This window comes from Myotis daubentonii, chromosome 2 (genome assembly GCF_963259705.1).
Source record: "Myotis daubentonii chromosome 2, mMyoDau2.1, whole genome shotgun sequence".
NCBI lineage: Eukaryota > Metazoa > Chordata > Mammalia > Chiroptera > Vespertilionidae > Myotis > Myotis daubentonii.
This window is the reverse complement of record NC_081841.1, coordinates 47,669,919-47,685,314: the sequence shown is the minus strand read 5'-3', so window position 1 is coordinate 47,685,314 and position 15,396 is coordinate 47,669,919. Positions and strand designations below refer to the sequence as shown.

Genomic DNA, 15,396 nt, shown 5'->3' with positions numbered 1-15,396 from the left:
TATTGCCCTTTTATTAGATAGGATTCTATTTCATGCTTCCTCTTTTTTAAAAAATATGTTTTCTTTATTTATGTCAGAGAGGAAGGGAGAGGGAGAGAGAGATAGAAACATCAATGATGATAATTATTGATCAGCTGCCTCCTACATGCCCCCTACTGGGGATTGAACCTGGGACCCTTCAGTCCACAGGCTGATGCTCTATCCACTAAGCCAAGCTGGCTAGGGCTTCATGCTCCCTCTTAACCCAGTTTACATGTAGGACAACGTTAAGCATTCTCTGTGAAAATGTCTTTCTCAATGATTGCCTCAGCCCTTTCCTATAGATCTATAAAAAATAGATTGACAACATCCTCAGCCCACTGCTTCCTCTCTGGTGGTGACTAAAAGAAATGCCTCCAACTTCCCCAGCGTACGCATTTGAAATACACATGCCACCCCAAGTTGGTACTTACGAAACCATCATACTATGCGATATTGTTAATAGTATAGGGAGCAGTGGACTGTGGGACTAGTCAGGCTTGGACTTGAGCCCTCAAGCAAGTTACCCAACCCCACGTGTAAAAATAAGTATTCTATTCTGTATCTTACCGGGTTTTTGTTGTTGTTTTTGTGTTTGTTTGTTTTTAAGAATGAGGTGGGTTCAGTGCTTGGGCAAAATTAGAGGATGACAAATGCTACCTTTCCTTCCAGTTTCTTTTTGCATAAGAAGTTATGTTGAGCCTGGCTGGCATGGCTCAGTGGTTGAGCATTGACTAGGAATTAGGAGGTCACGGTTCAATTCCCTGTCAGGGCACATGCCCACGTTGTAGGCTCAATCCCCAGTGTGGGCCGTACAGGAGGCAGCTAATCAATGATTCTCTCTCTTCAATTATGTTTCTATTTCTCTCTCTCCCTCTCCCTTCCTCTCTGAAATCAATAAAAATATATTTTTTTAAAAAAAACAAGTTATGTTGAGTTTGAAAGTTTTAAAAAGTCATATCTAAGAAAACAGATCTGTCTCTCTATTGCTCTCTGCCTCTCTTTTAACTCTAAGAATGAAACCAAAGTAGTGAATGTGGAACTATTTTTCTTTTTTCAAAGCCACCTTTTAAGTCTGTTTAGATGCAGCCTACATATATAGCAAAGAGCAAATAGAGGTGGAAGTCCTGGGCATGTCACCTGACCTGCTGGAGGGTGTCAAAAACAGCAGTGGCCTGCCTACTGCTCAGGCTGTTGTAGGTCTCCAAGAGATAATGCAGGAAAAGTGTAATGTAACTGGTTAGCGCCATGTAAAAATGGGTTATGCTATGTCTGGAGGATGTAAAATACGCTGCAGGTGTGTCTCAAACCTCTCTGAGCCAAGTGCCTCATGTCTCAAGCTAGATAAACTCTCTTTGGAAAGCTGTTCCTATTTTAGATATCAAAGCCTTCCTAATAACCAAATAATCCACGGATTCTGAAGAGCTGTCAGATAAAACTACAGCTCAGAAATGCTCGAGCTGAATAATTTTATGATAAAAATACCTTTTTTTAATGTTTTTTTTTCTTTCAAATAGACCGTGTATGCTCTACCTACTATTGCATTTGCATTTGTCTGCCATCCATCAGTCCTGCCAATCTACAGCGAGCTTAAAGAGTAAGAGGTTTTTTTTTTTTTACCTTGATCATTTTATAACCCCTCATTAACAGGCAAGCCCTGTATTAAAATAAACAGACTCATGTAATGAACCCCACGGATTCATCACCCAGTTTTAACATTTACTTTCTGCCATTCTTGAGCAAGTTCTGCATTTTAAGAAAGAAAAAACAAAAGAGGAAGAAAAACCAGAAACCTGCAATATATTTTGGATATAAATCTAGAAAGTGGTACACTCTGTAGGCTTCTTTTTGTTAAACTGGTTTTTCAAATACTGTATTACTTAGGAGAGTTCACGTATTTGGGTTGCTTTATGTTACTTATATTTCCTTGGCAGGTAGACTATAATGATCTTCAGATTCAATATCTGTAAACTGCTAAACACATGATATCTGATTTGCCTGTTGATTTAGATTTAAAAGGCTGGTAAATCAGGCGGAGAAAAATTAATGCCAAGACCACAAACTAGACAAAAGAATTCTGTCGTTCATTTTAAATGATTAAGATGATTCTATGGATTCGATTTTGATTGCTCTTCTAGAGAAAACTAAAGGCCTACTTATACATTGCCTCATTGGTTCTCTTTTTAGCTTACCGTTACCAGACTTTATATAAAAAGTCATTGTGGCATAGTCTTAAGCTCAGAAAAGATATACAATATAGTTATTTTGTATATTCAAAATATACCATTTTGAAACAAAAATAAAGTGGATATCACTTAGCATTGGATTCACTCATGATTCTTCCTCTTTCCTATTTAATCGATATAGGTAAATTTTGAAATATTTACATTTACCGATATCAGTGCTAACTTTATGACCCTGTATTTAGGGTATTTAAATTTGCCTTTGGCATCTTTTCAATTTTATAGCTCAGCTTTTAGTTTGTAATTTTCTCGTGTGTACATCTCAGTTTTTCTTGTCTTCCATACTCCCTGTTATGACACAGCCAAATATGAGTATTGGTAGTCTGTTATTGAGAGCAAGCCTTGTAGACTAATTATTCAGGCAGTTAAAGCAACTTAAGGTGCATTCAAACTCTCAGAGTAAACTTGACCTAAGAGACAGCCCTTCATCATCACCTTCTGTGATCGTTTGGGTGCTTAGTGCTGTGGAGACACGCAGACTTCTAGGTGCACCTCTGGGGCTGCTCAGTGGGAAAGCTGGAACCTAATAACAGCATTAGCAACAGGACACCTGAGGCCAAGTTCCAGCTCTGCCTTTCTCTCCTGTGAATGCTCACTGTGGAGAAAATAGCAAACACAAGTATTAAAAAAAAAATACTCTCTGCCCTTCAGATGAGAACTCGATGTTCTTTCCAAAGAATGGGTAAGAGCACTCAAGGAATGGTTAGTTCCCTGGGTCTCTCTCTCATTCAATATCCTTCGGTATAAAAGCAGTTATTCTAATCCAGCATAATTGCCTGGGGTAATTTCAGTTGGGTTGGTCAGATCTGTTCTACTCTGATAGAAAGTGAAGTTCCTGTAAACACAACACTGGTCTTTAAATTCAGTAACATGGTTTTTAATTTTTCAAATTCTTTTATCTTTGTTTTTAGTCGATCACAAAAAAGGATGCAGATGGTTTCAAATATCTCCTTTTTTGCCATGTTTGTTATGTACTTCTTGACCGCCATTTTTGGCTACTTGACATTCTATGGTAAGTAACTTCTGTCAGTACATAAATGTAGGTCATTGTAAGTATATTCGTAGAAATCATTATCAAAACAACTTTTAATGTGATAGTTAAAAAAAGTAACACATCTGTCCATTGATTGTGCTGTCTCTTCTACGTAAAGCAAATAGCACTGGCTGCTTTCCATATTCACGCAGACTGTACAATAGAATAATTACTGAAACAATACACTGTAATGTTTTTCTCCTAATACTGGCCTTAAAAGGAAGAGCATTTTATAAGCATACCACCTGCACTGAGGAAAGTGAAAACTATATCAGAGAATTTCCTAATTGCTGCTGCGAATGGGGTCAGATTCCATTAATAGAGACACAGAGACAGATGCTGAACGGGAGAAAGAGCCGAGTGCCACCCTCACGACACCTCACATTAATTAAAAATGAGTGCCTACTTTTTCACCGGAGGTTGGAGCCTTGCAAGGAGGTGAAGGGATGACATAGAAAGTTTTAAAGGGACTGAAATCCGAGGTGCAGCCAGAAGCCCTGGAAAGGAGACATGGAGCCAGCACTTTTCACTCTCAGTGGCTGCCATGCTAGCTAGCTTTGGTTGTCTTTGAAATAACGTTTCCAGAGGTTCGGAGTTGAGAAAAGTCCAAAGTGGTACATAAGCAAAATGCTCTCTTTTTAAAAAAAAATAAGAAAAACATGCATGGAAGAGAAGAATTATTTCTTTTGTTTGCTTGTTTTTGTTTTGTTTTGTTTCTTTGTAGAAAACCAAGCAAAAATTTATTGACCACAGCAAAAATATTCTTAGGAGAGTGAAACAAGGGCATAGAAGAAGCAACAGGAGAGCCTGGGCGGGGCTGCCGTGGCTCACTGGGAAGTCAGAGAAAAGGGGCCCTGGAGACAGGTTCAGGGGGTGAGCCCTGGACAAGTTGCCGCTGCCCATTGCTGGCCTGGTTGCAAGTCTCGTGGGGTCCCTTAGAGGTTAAGGGAATGCATGCTGGGGGGAGGGGGGAAGAGGAGAGGGGGAAAAAGAAAGGGGTAAGAGAATGGCTTGGGTGTGCCCCCTGGAGGGAGAGTGCTGAGAAGAATTTTTTTCTTTTATTTTTTTAAAATAATTATTTCTTGATATGATTAAGTCCCATTGGCACCCCTGTTGCTTGGCCACTGAAAGTTGAGCAGTAAGAGGAAAGTTTGAAAGAGGCTCCGAGTGGCCTGCAGTCCACCTATCCACTCAGCAGGACTAGCTATTCTGCGTTGTTGGATGTGGCACCAAATGGGAGAAAATCTAAATTAAGAATAGCTTTGTGCTTCAACCTGTGCTATTTTAAAAAATACATATTTTTATTGATTTCAGAGAGGAAGGGAGAAAGAGAGAGAGTTAGAAACATCATGATGAGAGAGAATCATTGATTGGCTGCCTCCTGCATGCCCCCACTAGGGATCGAGCCCGCAACCTAGGCATGTGCCCTTGGCCGGAATTGTACCTGGGACCCTTCAGTCCGCAGGCTGATGCTCTATCCACTGAGCCAAGCCAGCTAGGGCAACCTGTGCTATTTTTAATCCCAATTTACTCCTAGGATTAATTTAGTATAAATTAAATGTAGCCACTCTGTGTAGCTTCTTCTCATGATTAGCATAAATTCCTTTAGTTAGAGTTACAATGGACAGGTGGAGCCTGCCTCACACCGGGCATTTCTCTTCTCAACTCCATACACTGTTTTAACCGACAGCCCCGATCATTGCTTTCCTTGCCCATCAGTTGATACAGTCGTTGTTGTTCCGGAAAGCTGTCATTCAGGGGTGTGCTTTGTTTCCTTCCCCTGCCCTCTTTCCCTCGCTTTAGAAAACGTCCAGTCGGACCTCCTTCACAAGTACCAGAGCAAAGATGACGTCCTCATCCTGACGGTGCGCGTGGCTGTCATCGTGGCGGTCATCCTCACGGTGCCGGTGTTATTTTTCACGGTGAGTAAAGCCTCGGTGTCACCTGAGAAGTGCTGAGGTCTCACCTTCCCTTCTGTCTCAGGAGCCCGTCCCAGAGAAAGCCTGTTGCAGGTAGCTGTCCTGTGTCATTGAAACTGCCTCAGGGAAGGAGCCCAAGACTCTGTGGAGATTCTGCAGGAAGAAAGTGGGATCAGTGATATTGGGTAGACTCTGGTGGAAGGAATCTTCATTCTAATTGATCTGTCCCTCTAATTTGAAAGAGAAATGCAGGTAGCATGGTTGCATCTCGATCATACACAATCAGGGAATGTAGAAGGACCAGGAGAGAACCCTTAGCCATAGAGAAAACAAAAACAGAAATTATTCCCCCTGAAAGAAAACAACCTACTATTGCCAGGCCGGCGTGGCTCAGTGGTTGAGCATCGACTCATGAACCAGGAGGTCACTGTTTGATTCCTGGTCAGGGCATCTGCCTGGGTTGCGGGCTCGATCCCCTGTAGTGGGTAATGCAGGAGGCAGCCGATCAGAGATTCTCATCATTGATGTTTCTATCCCTCTCCCTTCCTCTCTCTCTAAAATCAATAAAAAACATTTTAAAAAAGAAAACAATCTATAATAATAAAAGCATAATATGCTAATTAGACCAGATGTCCTTCTGGATGACCTTGTGGACAAAGCCAAGGCTGTGAGGGAAGCCCAGGTCCCTGGTGCCTGCTGGTGGCTGGAGGGAAGCCTGGGTCCCAGGTGTCAGAGGGAAGCCAGTGCAGGCGGCTGGGGGAAGGAAGGCCTACTCTTGCATGAATTTCATGCATCAGGCCTCTAGTCTATCCTATATAATAAAGAGGTAATATGCAAATTAACCCTCACGCCCTCACAAGATGGCTGCCTACGACCAAGCCGGCAGGGGGGTTAGTGAGGGACGACCAAATGACTGAACAGCAGGTTGCATGGGGCAACCAGGCTGGCAGGGCAGGGCAGTTAGGGGCGACCAGGCTAGCAGAGGGGGGCAGTTGGGGGCGACCAGGCCGTCATGGGGGGCAACTGGGGGCAATTAGGCTGGCAAGGGAGGCAGTGAGGGGCAACTAGGCCAGCAGGGGGCGGGGGGAGTTGGGGTGACCAGGCCAACGGGGGCAGCAGTTAGGGGTGACCAGGCAGGCAGGCAGGTGAGTGACTAGGAGCCAGAGGTCCAGGATTGTGAGAGGGATGTCCAACTGCCGGCAGTCAGACATCCCCCAAGGGGTCCTGGATTGGAGAGGGTGCAGGCCGTGCTAAAGGCACCCCCCGCCCCCCCCCCCCCGCTGCCGCCTGAATTTCGCACACCGGGCCTCTAGTTTATAAATAAAAACACGTTTCCACCTTAAATCAAGCCCCCCTGCTTCCCAAACTGTTGTGCTATCTATAAATTACAGAACATTTCACAAACCCCTGTGCAACGATATGTCAGTTGCTGCTGAGAGCGTGAGTTTGGCAAGTGCAGGCCCTTATGGAGTCTTTGTTTTCTTTTCCCACAGGTTCGCTCGTCTTTATTTGAACTGGCTAAGAAAACAAAGTTTAATCTGTGTCGTCACATCTTCGTGACCATCATCCTCTTGGTCATTATCAACTTGTTGGTGATCTTCATACCCTCCATGAAGGATATCTTTGGGGTCGTAGGTATGGCTCTAGGACTTCACACTGATTCTGCAGCAGCTAGTTAAGAAGCTGAAATTTCACAGTAGCAACTTCAAACTTTTTTTTTTCTTATTTTACAGGAGTTACATCTGCTAATATGCTTATTTTCATTCTTCCTTCATCTCTTTATTTAAAAATCACAAATCAGGATGAAGATAAAGGAACTCAAAGAATCTGGGTAAGTCTTATGCCAGCCACCCCAATTTTTCTGATCAGCTTTTTGTATAAATGTACCAACTAAATAGTCCATCTCTGCCATCTAAGACTACTTTTAGCAGCCTCAAAGGGAGGCAGCAGTTCTGTAGTTTTCCCCTTTGGGAGATTTAAAATACTGTATCTCATCAGAATCCTCTCGATTTCCTCCCAATAGCTTTGGAGGCATTACTCTTGCTGTGCCTTCGAGCTTGCTCTGAGCTGCGGCAGGGCCAGCTGCGAGACTGGGTGTTTGTCGTCCTGTCTCTGTGAGGTGATGCCCTACCTTTAGCTCAGGGAACATGTGATGCTTCCTTTAAATGGCTGAGTTAGCGTAAAGAGTCTTTTTATGATTTGACAGAAATGCTTTGGAGCAACAGACCTGGATTCAGAAACTACCTTTCTATATTGGGATTCTTGTTTCCAGGTCTGGTGAAGTTCAAGGGCATCTTCAAGGTGGTGCACTTGGAGACAGTGAGGGAAGCAGGGTGAAGTGGCTGCTGCCTGGGTACCTTCTGGAGCACCATTTTGTTTGGCCTCGGAGAGGCTTCTCCGCTGCCCTCCCAGCTAGTGTAAGACTCCAACCGCACATATTGCCCGAGTCCACAGACCCGGTTAAGAGGCGGAGGCAGGAGGGATCATCCTTGTGCACTGATGCTGGTAGAGCATCTTCTGCCCCCACAGGATGGCCCCTGAAGCCATAAATCCCATACCCTTCGAATCCTGACCAGTAGTTGCTTCACAAGGTCAGAGAGGAAGGAGCCATCACTCTGGCACAGCAGTAAAATAGACTAAGATCCGAAAATGGTAGAGGCCTGTTGCCCAGGAATTCTCTGGGCTTCCCCAACCCAGCTCCCATAATAAAATGGTAGTAGGAACTACCGAATAGCGTTAGACAAGGGCTCCTGTCCATTTGAGGACCCCTGGGAGTTAGACCAGACCCATGGTGGTGAGCCCATGTGCATCCCTCGGAACCCCACCCCTCGGCTCCCCTCCTGCCCTTAGCCCTTCCTCCAGGCTCCAGGGCAGCCCCCGTGGCTCTCAGGATGCTCCATCCTTCTCTCCGTGGAGCTTTCATTGGATAGTCTCAAGGCCACTGAATTTATAATCTGTGTTCTCCAGATTCTGTATTTAATGATCTGTCCGTCTGTGGCCTTCATGACCCCTTGAAGTAATTGAGATGTTTTTGTTTTGTTTTGTTTTTTTTACCTTCAGTATTATTTTGTATTAGTTTCACGTGTACAGCATAGTGGTTAGACACTCACATACTTTACAAAGTGGTCCCCCCTGATATTTCCAGTGCCCACATGGCCCCGGACATAGTTATTACTGAAGTCACTTAGTTTCTGACACTGTTTCCTATATCACTTAATCAAATTTACTTTGCTGTTATATCTTTTTCCACGTTTCAAACAGAAATGTTTGCCTACCAGCGATAACCTAGGTTGGTTGGTAAAGAGAGATGAAAGGACCTGTATGTTTTCCAAAGCCATTTTTTTTAAGTCATAATCTTAGTCGGAAAGAAGCTGTAAGGATGGCCAGTCGGCTGTAGAGGAACAAGCATGCCAGACAATCTTTCTCTACTGTCCTCTGACCCTCACAGTGCACAAGTGCTGAGCCTCTCCAGTGTGGCTTACAAGGTTAAACACCGAATCTCAGAGCAAATGCATCCAGTTCAAAACACAGAACGTAGAGGAGGCTCTGTGTAGTTTGTTCTTACTTTCCCATCCTTGGAGAATCAGGTTCGCACACAGTTTCAGAAAGATTCTCACAGTTCCACAGTGGTTGTCACCAACCCCAAAAACATGGGTCCGCAAGGAGAGGGAAAGCGTGGGTGTTTATTTCCGAGGTGCCTGTGGGAAGTGTTTGCTTCACTGAAATAACCCATGCCTTTCTGTTGCTGCAGGCTGCCCTCTTCTTGGGCCTGGGGGTGTTGTTCTCCCTGGTCAGCATTCCCTTGGTCATCTACGACTGGGCCTGCTCGTCAGGGAGTGACGAAGGCCACTGAGGCCAGCTGGGAAGCATCAACACTCCCGTGAGCTGCTCAAGTCACCAACCACACATCAGCAACCCTCATCACTTCCTTTGCAAGTTTACAGAAGCAAACAGAAATTTACAGAATACTTCAAATGGAATCCCACTTTGGTCGCAAAACAGAAACCTGTTTCTATACTGGTTTGTGTCCCTCCAAGATCTGGGATCAATTTAAGGATCATGGATTTCCCCCCCACTTCAAATTTCACGGAATCATATTTCCTAGTACTTTCCACAGTCGGTTATTTTTCACTCTCCTAACTCATTTTTGTGTGACTTCATGGTCTCTTAGAACTTTGAAAACATGATCATCAATCATGTTTATTTATTATAGATCCAGATTCTGAAATAATTTTCCTACTGATGTGCAGCTCACACTATCTGTATCTTTTTAGAAGAGAAAATAATCTTGAATTGTATATATTTATTTTGCTTTACAGAAGAAAAAAAGGTTTCGTAAATAATTTGCCTATTTGGGTTAACATAGCACACAGGGATCATCGTTGGGGAGTCGCGGGGTGCGTGCATTGCAGGGTCCGAGCACGCCCTGGGTTTGAGGTGGCTCTGATCTCCCGCAGGCAGACCAGTGGCCTCCCGGGTACTACGTCCACTTCACACAAAGACATTCCCTGGTGAAGTGTTCTCTCCGCTGGGAAGGGGTGGAAATGATTCTTACCTTGGTAAACACATTAAACTACACATGTGGGGAATCTAGCAAACTAACTTTCGTTTCCCTCTTGGCAACTTGTGTCAAAGTTACTCTGACCTGAGTTAATTTCTACTGGGGAAGCCCCATAACACCTTTACAATAAATTGAGGAGCAAGAATACTGCAAAAAGATTGTCCAAAATGCCTAAGAGAACATTCCTCTGATGCAGATCGCCTTCAACCCTACACTGGATTGTTGGAGGGAGAAACGTTTTCTTACTAGTAAATGATAACCCCAGAAGCTTTTCCTCATGTCCACCAGCTTTTTGCACAGGGAGTAAGGTGTATCTGACCAAGGATGATCTAAGTAATTCCTGTTTTATATTGGGTACTTTAGGGGGAGGGGGGGTGTCTTTAAAAGACTTGTTTTATATCTATAAATTTAGGTTATTATAAATACAAGATTTTTGTATCTTGTATAAGCCTCATTCCTATTTCTTCTCCATTAACAATCCATCCAGAGTGTTAGAAAGAGAAAGAGAGCCCTCAGAGATAGTCTTTGAGGAGAACTTGTGACAAAAATCACGGAGTACCTTCCTTTCCCCCATGGGGACCTCGATGTCCCTGCTGTTCCTCCTTGCTGCTAGCTGAGGCTGGGCCATTCCTGCTTGCCCCCCGTACCCCACACAGGGTAGAGCTGCCCTGCACTCATACCCTAGCCCCTCTTCTAAAGGGAGCAGAAGGAAGCTGCAGAGGCTGAGAAAGGAGAGCGTTTGGGACAGGTAGTTTGGAAAGTAATGAAGACCAGAACCCCAGAACTGCATTGCCCCTAAGCTGGGCCATCACCTGTGGTTGGACTGCCCATGTCACAGTCAGAAATGTGTGTGCTCCGTGCACTGGTCTCTTGACAGAGGCCTTGTGTCTTCATCGAGATTCTGGCTGAATGTCTCCAACAGAAGTTCACCGAGCCCAGATTTCTTATCCTGTGATAAGTAGACTCTAGCCACAGACTCTTGGCAAGGCTTCCAGGCACTGAGCTCTGGCTTCTGTTCCTCCCCCATTCACACCCCAGAAGCCGCCACACTCCCTGGGAGCTCCCTGGAATGTTACCCCTCCCCCCCCTCCTCCCCCCATCCCCCATCCTCTGTCCCATGGAAGAGGCGCCGTGTTCCCGTCCTCTTTGGGGAGAAGGAAAAGGTCATCATAGCTTTAATGTAATGTTCCAGAATCACATTCACATTAGGTCAGAGTTCAGGCACTTAGACACGAATGCCTAACCCAGTAACATGGAAGACACTGCGGAAAAGGATGTCTTAGGTGAGCAGGGGGAGAAACAGCAAAACAAGTCAAGTCGGTTGGCCCTCAGAGGCTTGTCTAGAGCACCAAGTAATGAAATACCAGATAGTGGGATGGCCCTCCATTGAAACAAAATATTACAGCCATATTTTGCTACTTTCTATTTTCCTCATTAATTTACAATTCATCTTACACTCCCAAAGTCCATTTAGAAATTTATCATTAACTCTCGGGGGGGAAAGGATGTGTAATGATATTTTTGGATCTCTGGACTTTGTGTCAGTAAAGGAATAATTATTATTTAAAATATATTTATTTAGAGGAGGCACATTAGTGTAGATGTCTAGGATACCACAGGTTTTTAAAATATTCTTTGTATGTTTATCTAAGTTGACTGAATACAATAGACCCTACTGTAGTTTGTCAAATATCACGGATTACACCATTTGTGTGGGATTAGCTGTAAAGTATACTGCTGTTAATCTTGTTCAGAATAGTGAACTGGTAGCCAAAAATACATGTATCACAGATGTTAACTAGAATTTAAACAACGCAGTCCAAGTACTATAGAAGTTCTTCTGCTAAATTAGTAGACTAAAGAATATTATACCTTAAGCCACTGGGAGCAGCACCTTTTCCTTTGGTAGCCAGATCTCAGGACTAGTGAACAGTGCCAGTTTAATACTTTGGATTTACAACTGTTCTCTGGTTATTGCAATACAGACCAATGTGAATCCCTGATTTCCTTAATGCTACTTAACGGAAGTGGGGGTAGTAAAGCGTGCACAGGAAAGAAATGTAGTCTTGTTAAGCAGAGGCAGTCCCAATTTATAAGCTGGTCATATTGTGAAACTTTCAGTTGATTATTTGCAACCTGAAATGTATTTCCTGTTACAAACGGGGCTATACATGGTGGTTAGGCCCCCAGACCAGCTAGAAAAGATGTTTAAACCCATAGTTTAGCTGAAATTGGATAATATGACAAGATTGTTAAAGAACCTAACCACTAAAGATAATGTTGTTTCTAGGGGTATTTGTTCAGAGTTGCCAAGAATATGTCATTCCTGTTGTTGGTGGATTCTGGGTTGCCCAGTGCAGCGACACGCACCTGCTGGATGACGGGCGTAGGGGCGCCACCATCTGAAGGTGACCAGAGTGGCCTGAAGCAGGGTCTCCAGCAGAGGAGGGGGAGAGCAAGCCCGGGGCCACCAGAGAACCCAGTGTAGGCAGAGTGAGAAGGAGGATGAGGGGCCTCTTGTGAGTTGTAAACCACAGGGACCTTCCTCAGCTGATACCTTCTTTTCTCTGGAGGTCACAGGTTTGGCCTGTCTGCTTGTATGATAGGACCCTGTGCTCCTATAGTTCATCTCCTTTCCTGCCCACTGCACACTCACAAAAGAATGTTGTTGCATAGCCTCTCCCACATGCCAGTCAGTCATTGGAACCAGCATACAGCACTTGTAATGGGTTCGGTGCTAGTAAATCGTGTTTTCACTGCCCAGTTATCAGCTGGGGGTGGAAAAGCTTTCTACCACTTTCCTTTTTCTACATTTGCACATCCTGTAGAGAAAGGCGCACCTGGGTGATGTAATGGTTACAGGCTTGGGGTGGACAAAGGACTGTGGTAGGATTCCCTGGTGTTTCAGAGGACAGCACAGACAGTTACCCCAGAATGGATGTTTTCCTGGAGATGGACTCAAGCCTCTAGGCCAGTGGTTCTAAAGTGTGGCCCCCAGAGCAGCAGCACCTGGAACTTGTTGGAACGCAAACTCTCAGGCCTCACCCCAGACCCAGTGAAAGCGGAAGCTGGGGGGTTGGAGGAGCTAACAAGCCCTCCTGGGGGTCACAGTAGCACTGAGCCAGTTAACTCCCCTTTGTTCTCCCATTAGTCCCACCCAGAGGAGGGTTCAGAGGACTCCCGGGACCAGAAATGGGAAGCAGGACTTGGGGCAGGAACTGGCCCCAGCCCGGGTGCCTCCTCCCCTCCCACTGGCACGGCTGCTGCAGGTGCTCAGTTGTATGGAGGCTGCTTGCACTTTATATAACTTTGGGCTGAGGCATAATGAGGACACATTTTTTAATGCTGTGAAAAGAGTGAGGTGTTACTGTGTTGTTGTGGTGGTGTGTTTTTTTTTTGGTGGTTTTTTTTTTCTCATTTGTTTGGTGTGTTTTTTTCAGGGGAGTTGAAAGAACAGACCCTTTGTAAACGCAGCCTTAGAGGAATTACTGAGTTCACGCCAGGAGTAAGTTCTGCAGAATGTTGGGTCATTGGGTGGTGATCCATCCTGTCCTCTTGTCAAAGTGAATTCCTTGCTGAGAGGTCTGCACTGAACATGGAGCTGCAAACTGCTTTGAAAAGAATGCAGCGCTCAGTGTATCAGAAGGCTGGGCGGCACCGCTGAGTGGGGTAGAAAGGAGGTCAGTGATGTGATCAGATATTTTATGCCTTAAAGCAAAAGCCATTAGTTCCTCTCAGTTTGTCAATATAAACAGCTTGAGGCTTAGAAAGAGCATAAGGATATAATTCCTCCATTCCAGTTCATAGTAAACTTCCAGCCACTTTCAAAACAAAGGAGATACGGACTCTAGCATTTAGCAATGCTAACAACTGATTTCCTTGGGGATGGCAGATCTGAGAATCCTTTAGCAACAGAACATATGTCTTTTAAAATCCAGTTTATTATTTATGATATCAGGCTTTCAGGTACAACTTGGGGGTAGGTTGGCTAACAGCTAAAAAAGTATCACCGTATCTAAAAGGGAACGTTCTCAGAAAATACGTAAAATTCACACGGCTTAGGCATTCTCTTTTTGGGTTTTCTCAGAGAAGGGGCTGTGAAACTGGGCCCATCTGTGTACAGGCTTGAATCTGTGTGTTTAAAGAAGTATCTATGCAGCTGAGGCTTATTGTAGGAAATACTTCATTTGTATGTAAATATCCTGTAAATAAATAGGAGGCTGTATATTTTTGCAGTTGTTGACTCACACTGAAATAGAAGTCTCTTATCGTCTGCATATCAAGAATAAAAGTTTTCATAGATATTAGTGGGGTTTGGGGGGAATTAGAAAAATTTACATTCTCTGCCAGGTAACATAGTGCTCTCAATGTAAACTTGGAATCTAAAAATCTTACTTAATTGTTTAGAAAGAGAAGTGTCGAAGAAATAGTAGTGTTGATTTCATTAAGATCAAGCATTTAAAAGATATTAAGGTCAATTATTTAAAAGCTAGTCCTCTGAGCTACAACTAAGGAATATTAGACCTAAATTATTATCTATAGAAATAGATATACCCAAAATGACACACTATTTTTTCATAACACTCTTTCACTCTCAACACTGATACCACTGCACAGTATTTATAAAAACAAGTTGGAAAGGAGAATGTTTTTATTTTTTTCAAAATTGAATGCTGCATTTCCCAAACTTTGGGATCTTGGAAAAGGGGAAAGAATCTGAACATTAACTAGGAGCACAAATTTGAAGGAGGGGAAAAAAACACACATTACTTTATCAAGCTTTTGAAAGTCTTACATGTTTGCCTTATATTTTCAGTATTGACCCCAAGAATGTCTTAAGTCATCTTTTCCCCAAACATGTCAATCTTCATCATTGGGATGTAATCCACTCTCCAGTCCAGTGTATTTCAGACTTCATCTAAGTCCAATACATGCAGTACACCACTCTTTTATTAATGTAAAAACCTTGTAAATGAATTTTAGAGCAATGACTTAAGTGAGTCACAAGTCACCAAACTGCTATTCATGCTTAATCAAATAGAGGGTGTTTTACCCCCCCCCCCCCCCAGGAGGTGGTGTAAATAAAGAAATGTAAAAGGTTCTGTTCTATAACTGTTCTATTAACATGGTTTTTAAACATTAAAAACATGAACTAAAAATATTTATGAATTTTGTGTTTATTTTGGGGGGATGCTGTACTAAAAGAGGGGGCCGTTGGAGTACTTACTACACACACTATTCAGAGTTCTTGGGGACAGATTTGCACACATTTGTCAGCATTGTGGAACACCGGAAGCTTATATTTAAAATATACTTCTGATAGTGATCTATCTGGTCTGAAACATATTACGTATTTCTCCATAATCAGAGTAGGTTGACAATTACATTGTAAACTCATGCTCATATTTACGTATCATGCTTTGTGCTATGTTGTAGGAGGGACTCCTGTCTTCCTCTACCCGCATGAAAGCCAACCATAAAACAGGAAATTCTACCCCCATTGCTATTTACCCAGGAACCATTGAGGAGAAAGCTCCTGCAGCCTGGCCTTTCCTGGTCCATCACTGGCTCCACCCCGTGATCTTAGGAAAGTTTGATCAGACCAGCAAGATGGCCAGAGTC

At 43.6% G+C, this 15,396-nt stretch overlaps 1 protein-coding gene across 4 annotated transcripts in view; it reads left to right on the top strand.

The window, feature by feature from the left end:
• The window catches only part of SLC38A1 (solute carrier family 38 member 1), a 73,353-nt gene extending 58,418 nt beyond the window's left edge, over positions 1–14,935 (top strand). For all 4 annotated transcript variants that reach the window (XM_059682653.1, XM_059682652.1, XM_059682654.1 and 1 more), the window contains 6 exons: positions 1,536–1,615; positions 3,173–3,273; positions 5,098–5,216; positions 6,707–6,848; positions 6,947–7,044; positions 8,965–14,935. In XM_059682653.1, the coding sequence (XP_059538636.1) occupies positions 1,536–1,615; positions 3,173–3,273; positions 5,098–5,216; positions 6,707–6,848; positions 6,947–7,044; positions 8,965–9,066 (642 nt within the window). In that variant the 3' untranslated portion in view covers positions 9,067–14,935. The remainder of the gene's footprint in view (positions 1–1,535; positions 1,616–3,172; positions 3,274–5,097; positions 5,217–6,706; positions 6,849–6,946; positions 7,045–8,964) is intronic.
• The last annotated feature ends 461 nt before the right edge of the window (positions 14,936–15,396 follow it).